This window comes from Marmota marmota, unplaced genomic scaffold (genome assembly GCF_001458135.2).
Source record: "Marmota marmota marmota unplaced genomic scaffold, marMar, whole genome shotgun sequence".
NCBI lineage: Eukaryota > Metazoa > Chordata > Mammalia > Rodentia > Sciuridae > Marmota > Marmota marmota.
This window is the reverse complement of record NW_026000101.1, coordinates 28,506,827-28,522,279: the sequence shown is the minus strand read 5'-3', so window position 1 is coordinate 28,522,279 and position 15,453 is coordinate 28,506,827. Positions and strand designations below refer to the sequence as shown.

The window sequence follows — 15,453 nt, the reverse complement described above, 5'->3', positions numbered from 1 at the left end:
TAGATGTGTATAAGAGACAGCTCTTTCCCACCTCCAATGGGGGGGAGTAATGAGATTTGGGGGGCTAAGGCTGACGTATTAATTTGTTCTCTCTCTAAATTGTTTTTTGTTTTTGTTTTTTTTTTAATTAAAAGGGCATGGGGTATCACCAGTACACTACAAATAAAATAAAACAAAGCCCCATAGCATTATTTATAACCTTAAAATTCTATTCTTAGTCATTTATGAAAAAGAATTAAAAACATAAATTCAGACACTTGTACACATTCATTGCAGAACTGTTCACAATAGCTCAAAGGTAAATGACTCAAATGTTCATTACCAAATTAATGGATAAACAAATTCCAGTATATTTGTACAATGAGATATGATCCAGCCATTAAAAAGAGAAGAACTGATGCATGTTGAAATGTGGATGATGAATCTTGAAAACATTGTGCTAAGTGAAAGCAGCTAGGCACAAACTGTCACAGCATATATGAGCCCACTTACATGAAATGTCCAGAATAGGTAAATCTGTAGAGACAAAATAAGATTTGCAACTACCAAGGGCAGAGCGAGGATGATTTAATGGGCATGCTAAATGGGATTGCCTTTGGTGATCATGAAGATGTTTAGATGTTTTGAGAAGTAGATAGGAGTGATAGATTGATGGATGAGCAACACTGAATGAATTAAATGGCATTTATGTTTTCTTTTTGTATTTGCTTATTTATTTATTTTATGTTACCTTGTTGCCCAGACTGTCCTTGAACTCCTGATTCTCCTGCCTCAGCTTCCTGAGTAACTGGAATTACAGGCGTGTGCCACCCTACCTGTATATTTTTGAATCATTGATTTTAGGTTATGTGAATTACACCTCAATAAAAATAAATAAATAATAGAGCAATAGTGCTCCAACCTGAGATGAAGCAGTTGCGTGGACAGGAGTATGTCCTGGATATTATTGAAGTCAGAGCCACGTCCCTGTATTACCCTGCTTTGAGGAGAAGCACGAGTTGCCTTTTTTGGTAGAGGTAAGTGGCAATCTGAACTACTCCGCCCTCACCCCCTCTTCTACCCGCTGCCTGCAGGGTTCCATAGCGCAGATGGGAGACCAGCCACGTTAGGACTTCAGAAAGTAGCAGACAAGGGCTCCTAGGCTGGGGTTGAAATTCGACTTGGCTACTGAATGGAATACCCTAAACCTCGTGAGGTTCGCGAAATAAGAGGAAGGCCGAGCATACTAGTGTCCAGCAAAATTGTCCCTGGAATTTTCCTTCCTCGTTTTAGCCGCATCTCATCTATTCTAAGCCCTGGCTTTTGATTTTTTTTTTTTTTAATCATCTCTGAAATCTGGATGTCTCACAATGCATAGCTGTGTTGTTCTCTAACGGCAGTGTTTATCTGAAACAATGATGAATCTCACAAATTTCTTTGCAATTCAACGAAATTGAAATCAAAATTTCTAGTTATGTATTTTGTGTGCCAATTGGCTGATATCCGTGTCCCCTACCCCTTCTGTATCTCTGACGCAGGGCCATAATAGATCCTAAATAAATAGACTGAATAAATGTGAGCGAATGAAAACTTTCTTTAAAAAAAAAAAAAGAGTTCTCTCTGCAATTTGCCAGCTATTTGATCCAAAAAAGGCACGTAGCCCCTTTGAGCTTTCTCAGTTCATTAAATGGCTATAACAACGCCATTTGGGGTAACAACGCGCCTTGTTGGGAAAGAGGAAGTACATACTTAAGTCCTCAGGACCTCGGTACTCATAAAAACTCCAGCCCAATGAAAAGGCAGGATTTTTTTTTTTTTTTAAAGAAAATACCTCTTACAATGACATATAAATGTAAACAGAAAGGAAAATTTCGGGCAGAGGGAAGCCAGGTCCACGTAAAAGAAGCAGTTCACGTTTTTTAAAAGCTGTATTTATTAAAAAGTTGGAAATAAGAAAGCAGGGAAAATTTTGGCAAAATGTAGGGCTTTCTTCCAGCTTTGTAGATTGAGGTTCTAAGTGTCTCAGACCTCAATGATTCTTTAAGTCGGGGTTATCTGTAAAGGATAAAGAGAAAACTGACATTAGAAACTAGTCGAAGACTTGCTGTCGGTGCCTCCCACCTCTCTCACAGCCCAGACCCGGGATTCTGGCGGTTATGACCAAGTTTCTCAAAATGGCTTCGTCTTCATGTACACCTTCTCCCGATTTTCACCAACCGTGGGCACAGGATCTGCCCAACAGTTCTAAAGCCTGTCATCCCGCGCCACACTCCGGAGCCTGTGAGATCCAGGAGTGCATGGACTTTGGGTCTGCGCGCTCGGCAACGGCTGGGAGAGTATATAACGAACGCCAAGGTCTTGACCCACACACCACTAGGAGCTCGGCGTGAAGATGTCATCTCACTCTTCCTCTTTTGGTTGCAGAGCTAGCCAGCAAGCTCTCGCGACCAAAGGGCAATCCAGTTTCTGAAGTCGCTCGCTCGACAAGGTGAGAAGCTCCGGTTCTATAGCTTCCAGTTCTATAGTTCGGTCCCTACGTCCTTCCCCCAAACCCGTTGATGGCTTCCTATTGTTTCTAGAACTAAATGAACTCTCTTTTATTTTATCTAAAAGATTCCTAACCGATCTAGCTTTTGCCTTTTTTGTACATGTCCAGCTCACTAGGTGCGCCAACACTCGCGCCATCATTGGAGCCCCGAGCGCCGGTCTTTGCACTTGACTGTCTCCCTTGAGTACTTTCTTCTCATCAGGCAGGTTGTCTAGTCTAGTCTCTCCTGTTCATTTATTCATTGTAATGGTTTGACAAATGCTAAAATGCTTTTGTCAAAAAAGTCTGTTTCCCAGAATGTAAGCTCTGGGAATGTAATCTGTTTGGTATTGCTCATCTTTGTGTCCCCAGCATCTAGAAGGGGACTGATCATGTGGTAGGATCTTCATTTAAAAATTCCATTCAGGGATAAGGATGTATAGAGTTCGCCTAGAACACTCAAAGACCTGATTTCAATTGCAGGCACACCCAAGAGGGGAAAAAAGGAATTAAGTTGATCTTCCTTATTCATGGGTTCCCTATCTGGATTCAACTAATTCCCTGTGAAAAGTGTGGTTAGGTCTACCATGGTTGCTTGTGTACTGAATATGTGCAGACTTTGGGAGGTGGGGTGTCATTATTCTCTAAACAACATAGTATAAAAATGGTCTACGTATCTAGACTTAAAAAAAAACAGGTGGAGAGTGGAGAGTTACAGCTCCGATTTAGAGGACCTGGTTTACCAGAGTAAGGCCCTGGGTTCCATCCCAGCAATGCAAAATAAATAAAATATATAGGCGGTGTGTGTGTGTAAGTTATATGCAAATACCATGGCATTAAAAGGGACACGAACATCGAACATCGGGGATATAGAGGATATGGTATCCATGGAAGTTCCTGGAACAACCCCCTAAGGATATCTAGGATATGTGTATCTGAAGAGGAGGGGTTGAAGAGAATGAGAAGGAATGAGGGACTTAAGGAACCAACAAATGAGGGATGGAAGAAAGTAAAGAAAGGAAATCATGTTCTTGGGCTAAAAATCTTGGGTTTGGTTACAAGGGGTTGCCAAATTCATTCGTTTGGTCCAGTTCAACAACCTACTTCCTCTCCTAGGCTCTTCTGCTTTCTTACTCCATGTCGCAGCAACGCTGCGATTGGTCCTCCATCCTACAGTGTTCCCTTACAGTGAAGGGGATAAGTTGGTGGGAAAATAAGTTTTGAGGTTTCAGAAGGGAAGGCAAGGAGGACCGTACCCTTTTTCGTTCCATGAAGTCTCTAAGAAACCGAAAACTTCTCTTTTACAGAGTGCAGATTTCAAGGTCTCCATTCAGTACCCTCAAAATCTTTTAGAGGAGCTCTGGAAAACTCTACCACATAAGGCAGAGAGCCAGATTTGCATGCATAAAAGCAAAAGCACCCGAACTGACAGATCTCCTGATGATGCCTAGCATAAGTGAGTTTGGAACTTGTGTCCCTTCAAAGTAGGTACGCACTGGGGAAAACTGAGACTTGATGAGTGTATGCAGCTGACCAGCTAGTTTGGAGAGGAATCCGGATATATTAAACCTCTAGCCTTCTAGTTGACAATGTTAATGCCCAGTAGGCCTCGAGGTACAGGCAGGGTATTTAGGTGGTCAATGAGGAGAGGATTTATGGGATGGGCTTCCATCCCACGCTTGAGTTCATTTCGGGTTACATCTTCTCTACAGTTCCCGCGAGGCAGCTCAATTTCCAGATTGTCTCAAGGTTAGCTGTGTAAGGTGACTCTAGGCGAGACCTCGACTTTGGTCTCCCGGGCCCAACTATCCCTTCTGATAACAGAGCTGAGCTTCAGAGGCTCTCAGGTTCAAGTGCTTGTTGTCCACCTATCCTCACCTGGGGGACCCTCCCCTCCGGCCGTGCAGGCTGGGCTGCCGCTTTCGGTGTCCCCTGCCGCCGCGCGCAGATACTGCGCAACGTCGCGGTGGCCCCGCTCCTCTGCGAGGTCAACCGGAAGGCGACCCCAGACGTCGCGCACATCCAGCCGCGCCCCTGCCAGGTGCAGCGCCACCAGCGTGTCCAGGAAACCCTCCCGGGCCGCGTCGTGCACTGGTCGGGTGAGGGTGGCTGGGTCTGCGCAGTTGGGCTCTGCGCCGTGGAGCAGCAGTAGTCTGGCTACGCGGGTGTTGCCCATCATCATTACCTGGAAGAGGGAGAGAAAGGGAGCGGGCGGGAGAGAAATGATTAGGGCGAGCCTGGGCAATGATATGGGCAGAACTGGTTGGGGGAAAAAACCCTATTTATGAAGCTTCACCCCCACCCCATGCAGTCAAGGGTATAAGCCAGCGGTGTCTAGCTACCCTTCATTTGCTTCTAGTTACCAACTTTCCCCCTCCAATTTTACCCATTCCACTTTTCAGTACACATCAAACTCCAGTATATTCACCAACCTTTCAGAGAGCCCTAGCCACAAGCAGGACGCTGCCAGAGGCAAAGGCAACAGCAAAAGGGTGAAAGACAAACTGGCTTTACTACAGAATAGTTTCTTGTATTTTCCCTATCATTTAGAGACATTATGCTAGGCTCAAAGACTGCGTAGTTCATTGCTGTATATTCAAGCTCAGATGTGGTAATTATTAAAAAGTGAAAACTTTAAACACACACCCCTTAATTCTTGCAAAACTCTGTTAATCTTATCTTCCCAGAATGTTAAACTTTATTTACTTATTTATTTACTTATTATTTTATTTACTTATTTATGCAGTACTTGGGCTCCAACTCAGATCTTTGCACATGCTAGGCAAGTGCTCTAAACCGAGCTACATCCCCAGTCCACTTTATTTTTCATTTGTAGACAGGCTTCCTTCCCTAAATTGTCTGGGTTGGCCTTTATCTCATTATCTTTGTGTTTCAGATGCCTGCCTTGAGTAGCCGGGATTATAAGTGTATGCCACCACAGAGGTTTAAATGTCAGGTTCTTTAAGTATAAAATAAAAAGGCTTATTCAATTTCCCTAAAATTCCTTCCTGTGGTAAACTGAATAATGCCCCTCTACATAATAATGCTTTCAGAAGGTGTCAGTGTCCTAATCCTTAAAAGCTGTGTTACTTTACAGGGCAAAGTAATGTTACTTTACAGGGCAAAGGGAATTTCCAGATTTTATATTAAGGATCTTGAGGAAAATTATTCTGGATTTTGAATGTGGGCCAAATGAGATCACAAATGCCTTTTCATTGTAGATGAACACACAGTTCTTTATTTATTTTTTATGTGGTGCTGAGGATTGAACCCAGTGCCTCATACATGTGAGGCAAGCATTTTACCACTGAGCTACAGCCTCAGCAAAAATGTCCTTTCAATAGGGTCAAGATCAATGCAAAGATATAAGCAGGGTAGCAAAGGTAAAAGAAAACACTCAGGGGCCTTGAGCCAAGAACTTGACAGACACTAGAAGCTGGAAAGGGCAAGAAACCCAGATTCTTCCTGATAGCTTCCCCTAAAAGAAAGAAGTCCTGTGGATCCATTTTTGGCTTCTGACCTTCAGAACTACAAAAGGACAATTTCTTATTTGTTTTAGCCATTACATTTGTGGCAACTTGTTATAGTAGCAATAGGAAACAAAAACACTTTCCAATTTTATGATTTGAGGGTTATTGGAAAAAGGAGATGCTGAACTCTTGATTCCTAAATCATCTTAGAATAAAGCCATTTCCAAAAAGGAATTTTAAAATGTTGTCTATAATCACTGCAACCTTGTAATTTGAGTGTTGTATGGTGGGTGGTATGGTAGACAATTCTTTTTAGGATATTCATCATCTGGTTATATTAGCTCAGGGACAGTGACTATCTAAAGAGGAATTGCTTATTTTAGTTATATTCTGTATCAATAAAACACGAATTAATTTTTCTAAATCAGGAAACCATAAAAAATTCTAGCATGGTTACTGGATCTTGTCTTGAAAGAAAGTGAAACTGACTTAGTTTGCAAAAAAAGACAGGAGAAAATGTTATCTAAATTGTACCTACAGAAAGAAAGAAAATACATTGCACTGCATTGTCCATGTATCTGATGAAATCCTTCATCTTGGTCTTAAAACTGGTCTTAATTGTTTCCCACATATTTTATGATATGAAAAGATGAAAAGTGACCCACATTTGAGTATTTAAATCATAATAGCAACCAAAAGCAAAAAGGAAAGAAATATTTGGAGGGTCCCTAAATCCATTTGATAAAAAATTAACTTGAATTTAGTACTTCAAATTTTCTGTAAACTAAGTATTTCTGTATTAAGCAACAATTTGGTTAATTCAAAATCATTTCCCCTTTCTTCCCCCTGCTAAGTAATTGTCAAATATAATTATCCAATTTTCTTTTTCTTTTCTTTTTAAAATTCAATCAAATAAGGACTCTTCTAATATATTCTAGGACTCCAAAGTCAAACTCTAAGCTGCTGGCAAAATTTCAGAGATGTTATTATTCACGAGCACAAATAATTTTTAAAGGATTCACATTTATCTTAAACAATCAACAACCTAAACTCTCTAGACTCAAAATGTCTGCACACTTCAAATTCCAAACAATCTTAAGTTTTAGAGCATGTTGGTTGTATTTGTATATTCATATAGTCATGTATTTGTATATTCATATTTTAAAGTGTGTAAAATTTATTATATTTTTCATAGTTTCAGGGAAGGAAGTCATTTGGACAGTTTGTGAAGTTCCAAGTAGTTTCCTTTGTCTTGTTATGCAGGAATATTTTTTTCAATGTGCATTTGTTTCATATACATTTTCTTTTTTATAATCAGAAATAACGGTCACCATTTGGAATAAAAACCTGGGTGGTGGCTGCCAGAATTGATTTTTAGCTTAAAATTTAGGAATTTACTGAAAGCAAAAAGGAAAGAAGAAGAGAGAAAGAAAGCAAAGCAAAGAAAACCCAACAAATCCACTACCCTCCCCCACTAACATAAAACTGGAGCATAAAGGGAAGAAATGAGAATTCTCTCTCAACAATGAGGAATTGAAAACACTATCAGAAATAAATTAAACCATATAAAGAATTTAAATACAGCAAAACAGTACATAACAAAATGGACATCTTAGGCCAGATCACACTAACGTTTATCTTCATATACTTGTCTTTATTTTCTAAGTTCCTACATCAAGCATATATCTCCCTACTCAGTTAAAATAAAACAAACACAAAATATAGTTGCTTCTGAATAATTTTAGTCGGCATTTATTCCAAATATACGCAGTAGATTTCCAACGAAATCCCCCTCAGCAAGGAATACAATTCAGGGTCTGTGTGTTCCAGCAGATCATTTTTAAAATACATTTCTTTAAAACTCGCTTTTATCATAAATGTTTGTAAAATCTGTATCTCAATCTAATACCTCAATCTAATATAAGCACCCCACCCCACCCCATCTTCACAACATTCTGGAGATCCATACTCGTGGGCCTTCCCATTTCTTCCTGGTCTTCCCGAGCCCCTACGGAATCACCAGGAGGAGGCTGTGATACCTAACCCCAGCTAAAAATTTCCCAGGAAGCGTCACCGTTTCGCTGAAACAAACGAAGAGCTATCTAATTCGGATTCCACTGCCAACACCGTCCGCTGAAGTTGCCCGCCATCCTCCTCTCCCGCTGCAGACCCTCTTACTTACCTGAATCGGGCTCTGACCGTACCGATTCAGGGCATTGGGCGGCGCGCCTGCCTCAAGCAGCGCCCGCACCTCCTGGGCGCGGCCCCGCGCTGCGGCGCTGGCTAGCCAGTCTGCAGAAGACTCCATGCGGCTCGGGCTCTCTAGCTCTCTGGCCTGCTCCCTTCCCCCAGCCTCCGGGGTCTTTCGCTGGCTGCCCGCCCCGCCCAGTGGCGATCTGCCCGCCCCTCCTCTTTCTTCCCCGGAGGCTGGCAGAAAGAGGCCCCCGGACACTGTCTACCGCTGGAGCGGCGTCTTTTCCACTGCAGGAGGGCGCCGTTCACTTGTCTCCCCGGAGGCGCCATTCACTCTGAATACAATGTGACTGTGACACCGGTGAATTCGCCGTTTCCTGGGGCTAGCCACAGGGCACCGGCCAAAAGGGGTCCTAGCCTAGAGCCCTAGGAAGCGGTGGGAGAAAAGCTCCCTGGTTCGCTTCCCCACCTGCTTCCCTTGCTGCGCTCGGGTCGTCCCTCCTAACTGCTGCGTCTTCCGGCCGCCCGAAAGAGGCGCACGTGGGTTTCTGAGCTAGTTCACCCGGGTAAGACTACATTTCCCTCCCGTTTCCTTCTTCCTCAATGTAATACCCTACCATTAGAAAATCTAGGAGGGATTCTTTACTGCCAAAACCCCAGTAATGTCATAGGCAAAGATTGCTTCATTTTTAACCCATTAAGTTCCAAGTTTTCAATTTTATAAACATTTCAATGAAATTGTCACAGGCGCATTAAAATAGATTGGAAATGATAATCTAGCGCTTATGTGTTGCAATCATTACACTATAATTATATTATATTCAAGTTTTTATAGGTATCCCACATCTGGGATGATGGGGGGGGGGGTTAATCAGAAGAAATGCCAAAGCCACCCCCTTCTGCTGGCAAGAGCTTCACTAAGGACAGTAATGGCAGGACTATAAGACTTTCCTTTGTTTTAGATGACACACTTACCCCCACATACACACACCACCGCCGCCTGTCTGTTCAAACCCATGACTTTCTTTCGCGGTAGATCCACGCTGAGCTGGGATACCAGAAATTCCAGCTCAAAGCATTCATTTTGGAGAGTTCGCATACCCTCCAGCCTACCAATCCGCTCCCCAATTTAAAACGGATATTTGGGTGAGGGTGTTTTTCACACTTGCGCAAGGCGTGGTATAGGGGCTGGCTTTTAAAACATGAGGTCTATTTAACGCCCGATGAGGAAGAAATCTGCCTGTTAGCAATTAGGGAAATAGAGAAGTGGGGGAGGGAGTCATTGGGAGAACCGAGTTGGTGCTTAAAAAGTGATTCCTCCCAGACCCCAGAAAACTGCCTGGCGTTTTAGCGGCAAAGTTACACCGTGATTCAGAAACCAGGCTCATATGCTGTCCCGGGGGACCACTCCTGGGTCTCCTTCCAGCTTCCCACACTTCTCTTCCTACTGAAAATACCTTCACTTTTTTTTAGACATAAAAAGAGTGGCTAAGAGTAGTCCTGCTTTATAGAGACGTTGTGAGTTTAAATGAATTGTTATATATATTAGGAACAATGCCACACATCCTAAATTAATTGGTTTGAACTATAAAATTATCTATTTGAAGGATCCACTTACAATCTTGTGAGGCACAGAGAAGAAAATGTGTTGGATCAAGAGTAGATCAAGAAGACTTTAATCGCTGAAATTTTGGCTCCCCTCTGCCATTCTTATATAATACAATGTATGTAACAATGAAAAGTTAAACAGAACTAAAGAGTATAACAAGCAAAAGGAAATACAATAAGTTTACATTGTATAATATATATTTTTTAAAAATTAGATTGCTCAGCCTTAGATGCTGATGTCCTAAGCATATGTTTAATCTATTATATTGAATAACCCAGCTCTATATACAAGTTGTTTCAGTCCCTGGTTGACTTCACTTGCCACCCAGAATACCTTGTAGTTTTGGTTGCTGTTGTATTAGCAAAACATGTAGCTTTAAAATAATAGCAAATAAAATGTTGATTGTATGTAAATGTGTTTTTAAAACCCACAACACACTACTGTGCCATCTGTTTTCCCTCAGGCATTTCTCAATTATCTGGGTGGCAATAGTGTGAAAATTTTGAACTGTGGATAAAGAACATAAAAATGTTGAGTTTAAGGTATTTTATGATAGGGGAGGAGGAAGTAGTAGTTGTGTTGATGAAAGGGAGGGCACACATTTCCCTTGTAATATCAGAATATCAGGTTTAGACCAATATCAGAATTCATTTCCATCACTACAGTAATGGTTCTTTATCTTGGGGTAAGTGGAAAGAGTAGGCTCCTACTAGAATCTGTTGAAGGCTACGGGTCCTCTCCTCAAAAGAGAAAAAATATGTAATGATTTTTGAAAATGTGTGTTCATTTGCACATGTATTTCTGAATAAAACTCAGGGAACTCAGGGATTGCTCTGCAATTCGATTATCGATTCCTACCAGGAACTCTTTTAGCTCTCATGCAACATATTAGGCTACTGGTGAAGGAAAAAAATAAGAGATGGAACCACATAAAAACATCCTTTGTGGAAATGGAGAATATCATGCTAAGCGAAATAAGCCAGACCCAGAAACTCAAAGGTTCAATGTTTTCTTTCATATGTGAAAGCTAGAGTAAAAAAAAAAAAAAGAAAAGAAAAGAAAAAGAAAGAAGAATGGAAGGATAGGACATCATAAAGATACAGGGAAGAGCAGAGGTATAGAAGGAGATTGAGAAACAGAGTGGAGGAATGGGAAAGGGGCGGCAATGCAGAATGAATTCTTAAAAAATCATGTTATGTGCATGTATACATATACCACAGGGAATTTCACCATTATGTATAAGTAAAAAGAATCAATCAAATATAAATGATGAGCTAAAAGAAGCCTAGCAGAGTAGAGGAAAGAGAATGAGAGAATGAAAGGAGAACAGGAGGGAAAAGGGGGAGGGTAGAGTTTTCAAAATATTATGGCATCTTTAGGTATAGACATTTTGTTCTGGAAGTTGACCCCATTATCTATGCTAAGTCTTTTATGAATAGTTAATAATAGCATGAAAACTCTTCCATTTCTTAAAAATCTACCACACTCCTAATTTACTCAACTCTCTTAGCTCAGACTGGAGTTCAATCCCCAGATGAACTAAAATATAAAGCCCAACATCCAGGTATCCCTTAAATTTACATCCCTTAAATTTCACGTGTAAAATGGGACCATAATATAGTTTGTGGGTTCATAAAATAAGATAATGCTCATCAAAGAGCCTTATGAAATTCTATTTTGTTTATTATTGTTAGTATTCACATACTTGCTTTTCTTCTTCTGTGAGAAGGTCATGGCCTTTTTTTTTTTTTTTAAGATCTGTGATGCATTTGCAGTTTTGAACATCTATACTATGAAATTCTGATGTCTTTGAAGAAAAGAAGAGTACCACCTGTTAATTCATCCAATAAATTCAAAGGCTAAGAGTGAGGTATAGAGGGGTAGACCAAAGGAATGGGCTCTAGAGTTGGACTACCTGGTTCTAATCTGGACTTTTCCTACATATCCACTTTCTAACTTTGAACCAAGTTACTTAATAGTCTCTGGGCCTCAGCTTTCTCATTTGTCTGGTTAGGGTAATAAAAAGTTATGTCCCACACAAGATTGTTTAATAGAAAAAGGAAGCAGAGGATGGCACAAGAAAATGCAGGGGAAGCAAACCTCCTGGATGCTGAGAGCCGACTGCAGCATTGGAGGAAGGTATGCAGGAAGATAAAGACAGAAAACAAAGAGAAAGATGTTCCAGGTAGAGGTGAGAGCATGTGCATGGGCATAGAGGTTTAGGAAAACTGAAAGTAATTCGCTGGCATGCTAAGAAACTGTAAAAATCAACTTCTGGATGAGGAGCCTGAAACTCTCTGACAGCTCAGAGAGTCAGAAGGAAACCCAGGCAAGGCAGTGGGACATTATATGTGGACTACACTTTCCAGTTTGGCTGTGATTATCCAAGACTATGTACAAACAGGTCTGTGTTAATAAGGGAAAATAGTCTGGCATGATGCATTCTTATCACTGATACTTCAGATCTGTGCTGTCATGAATAAATGTGTGTGTGTGTGTGTGCGTGCGTGTGTGTGTGCATGTGTGTGTATAATTTATTTATTCATTTAAAGGTCTGGAAAGGATCCCATAATGAAGAAGAGTTCCTTAGAAAATAACTTATTAGGGCAAGATATACATGCTGTAATGAAGCTTCTAGGCACAGCTGTGTTGAGCCTGCCTAGATAGGCTCTAGGGTAAGATACTGGGTTCTGTGGAGAATTATTCAAAGATAATAGAAATGGAAGAATAATCCCATGTGCCCTTTAGTTTAGAAAAACAATAATGTAAGAAAACAAGGGTCTCCAGTGAAACTACCATGTATTTTGTTACCTTGAAAGTGACACTTTTTTTTTCTCCCAATGTCCTCTTCTGCAAGTGGACATAACAAAAACTGTGCCTTAAAGATGGTTGTTTGATTACAGCAAGAAGAATGTTCCTTAGGGTGTCCCTGAGTAAGAATTATGAGCACTGAGTGTCCAATCTTGAGTGATGAGACTATTTTAAATGGAAAAAAAAAAGCACTTTCTAAGTTGAAAAGTGGCAAGGAATCTGTTTATTTTCTGCAAGGAGAAAAGATAGCTTTAGTATGAAAGGGATATCTCTGAGAACATAGAGCAGACTCCTGAACAGGTTTGCTATAAAAGAACAATGTATGTGTCCCTTGAAGGAGATCTCTAGAAGTTCCAAGATGGAGGATATTTCCTTCTTCCTCTTACTGTTCTTTATTTAATTGAATTCAGTGTAGCACAATTATTGAAAATAATAACTTGCTATGAGTAAGGCACTCTTTTAAGTTCTCTATTCTCTCTTCTTTTTCAGAATGGTCATACAATTTATTTTCCTGCTCTAGCAGGACCATAGCAAGGAGCACAAAACTCTAAATGCCTTAATTTATTACAGACTTGATGCATAATTATAGGTAAGTCATAATTTTTCACTCTTCAGTTCCTAAGTGTTAATTGGGCATAGAATCTACAATATCTACTAGCCTGGTGTGGTGGTGCATAACTGTTATCCCTACAGCTTGGGAAGTTGAGACAGAATGATTATAAATTCAAGGCCAGCCTGGAAAGCTTAGCAAAACTCTGTCTCAAAATAAAGTAAAAGGGATTGTGGATGTAGCTCAGTGGTATAGTATTTGCCTAACATTTGTGATATACTGGGTTCAATTTCTAGTACTAAAACAAAACAAAACAAAACAAAAACCTGTAGTTCCTATCATCATTTTACCAAGATAATTTTTGGGAAAACTTAGAAGTGTATTATATGTTATAAACCAGATGCCTTTTTAAAATTTGTGTACAAAACAAATGTGATTTTAAGATCTATGTAAATATTCCACTATTAAAAATATCTTCAGAGTGGACTCATATGAGAAATCTCTATAGCTCATGAGAATAATCACTCCCTAACAACTATTCTATGTACTTTTTTATTACAGAAATTGAGAAATTTCATATAATGAATTACTTATATCTATTTGTAGCTATTTGACCAACTGAAAAAACTAAATTAAGACAGTGAGTATGCATGTATGTACATATATATGTGTGTGTGTGTTGTTTATGTGTACTAATATTTATAAATAATCTCATCCTGCGGAAGAAAATAAATAACAAGACATAATTAGATGCAAATCAGACAGACTGAAATACAGTCAATAAGAAATTCAATCAAAGTTGCCAGTAAAATCTTTATGATTATTATTTAGTAAATCCCAACGATGTGACAAGCATTAAGCAGTTTTACATATATGATTTCTAATTCCACAACTGTCCCATGGGATAGAAAGTATTATCCTTCCTTCATAAAGCAGGAAAAAAAAAAAAAGAAGAAGAAGAAGAAGAAGCCAAGACTGCAACAATGCACAAGAAGATAGAGTTCAAACACAAGGTAAGATTCCCAGTTCTAAGAGGTCCACACTCTCCTTTGTGGTATGTTTCCCTGTTGACTAATTTGTACTGTACATGGTGTACAGTAGGTAGTGCTTCCTTTTCCTTGAGGACTGTACTCTTAACCAGGTTGCAAAAGCTGAACCAAGGTAATAGGGTCTCTACTACTTTAGGAATTATGATACTTCTATTGTAGTCTTCAGTGGTAATATTTAATGATAGAAACTTGGATCTCCAAGAGCCCTCAAAGTCACTTAATCGAATTCTCTCATTTTTTAATGTTTTTTCCTGATTATAGCTCACATGTTTTTTAAAAAATTGAGGTATGAGCTGCATAAATAAAATTTAAAATACACTATGGAGAAGTAATAGCTATTAACTTTTTTGATGGGGGGGGAGGATACTGAGGATTGTATCTAGGGGCACTCTACCACTGAGCAGCAACCCCTACCCCTTTTTATTTTTTATTTTGAAACAGAGTCGCCCAGACAGGGCTCTAAATTGTGATCCTCTTGCTTCAGCCTCTGGAGTTGCTGGTATTACAGATGTGCTCCACTCTGCCCAGCAACTGTTAGCATTTTGAGACATTTTCTTCCTATCTTTTTCTTTGCTCAATCTTGACCTTGCAAATATTGTACTATAATATTGAAAGCAACTTTTCCTTTCACTTATTGCTAGAGCATTTTCCAAACTTCTCCAAGACCACTACATAAATACTAGCCAAAAGCTCTATTACTGAGTTACATCCCCAGCCCTAGATATGACTCTTGACCTAATATTACAAAACTGCGTTTCAAAGAGCCATCCCTTTGATTTACAGCCAACTAAATGGAGGGTGATACACTGCCATGGTTGCAGTGTATCAACCATGAATGTTTTTGGCAGATCTTGAACTTGGATCCCCTCTCTGTATTCTTCCTGTGGCCTTACTACTGACTTTGACTTGGAGGGATATGGGTGTTGGGAATGCCATGCACATCTTTAATCATGGTTATGGTTTGGAAGTGAGGTGACCCCCAAAAGCTCATGTGAGATAATATGAGAAGGTTTGGAGGATAAATGATTGGGTTATAGCCTTAACCTAATCAGTGAATTAACCCCTGATGATATTAACTGAGTGGTAATTGGAGGGAGGTGGGGTGTGGCTAGAGGAAGTAGTTTATAGGGGGCATAGCTATGGGGTATATATTTTGTATCTGGTGAGTGGGGTCTCTCTCTCTGTTTCCTGATCAACATGTCAGCTGCTTTCCTCTGCCACACTCTTCTGCCATGATGTTCTGCCTCACTTTGATCCCTGAGGAA

The 15,453-nt window shown here is 40.1% G+C and overlaps 1 protein-coding gene across 1 annotated transcript; it reads right to left on the bottom strand.

Annotated features, from left to right (window-relative positions):
- Positions 1-1,888: 1,888 nt before the first annotated feature.
- On the bottom strand, positions 1,889-8,615 carry LOC107147876 (cyclin-dependent kinase 4 inhibitor B-like). Its single transcript, XM_048783553.1, has 3 exons — positions 8,159-8,615; positions 4,385-4,691; positions 1,889-2,034 (listed from the first exon to the last, which is right to left on the bottom strand). Exons 1-3 carry the CDS (start codon positions 8,282-8,284, stop codon positions 2,009-2,011), a joined length of 459 nt encoding a protein of 152 aa, XP_048639510.1. The 5' UTR covers positions 8,285-8,615; the 3' UTR covers positions 1,889-2,008.
- Positions 8,616-15,453: the final 6,838 nt, after the last annotated feature.

Coding starts and splice junctions, on each gene's coding strand:
- LOC107147876 (XM_048783553.1), bottom strand. CDS start 8,284: ATGGAGTCTTCTGCAGACTGGCTAGCCAGCGCCGCAGCGCGGGGCCGC. Junction 4,692..8,158: donor ACGGTCAGAGCCCGATTCAG/GTAAGTAAGAGG, acceptor TCCCTCTTCCAG/GTAATGATGATGGGCAACAC. Junction 2,035..4,384: donor CGGAGGGGAGGGTCCCCCAG/GTGAGGATAGGT, acceptor TATCCTTTACAG/ATAACCCCGACTTAAAGAAT.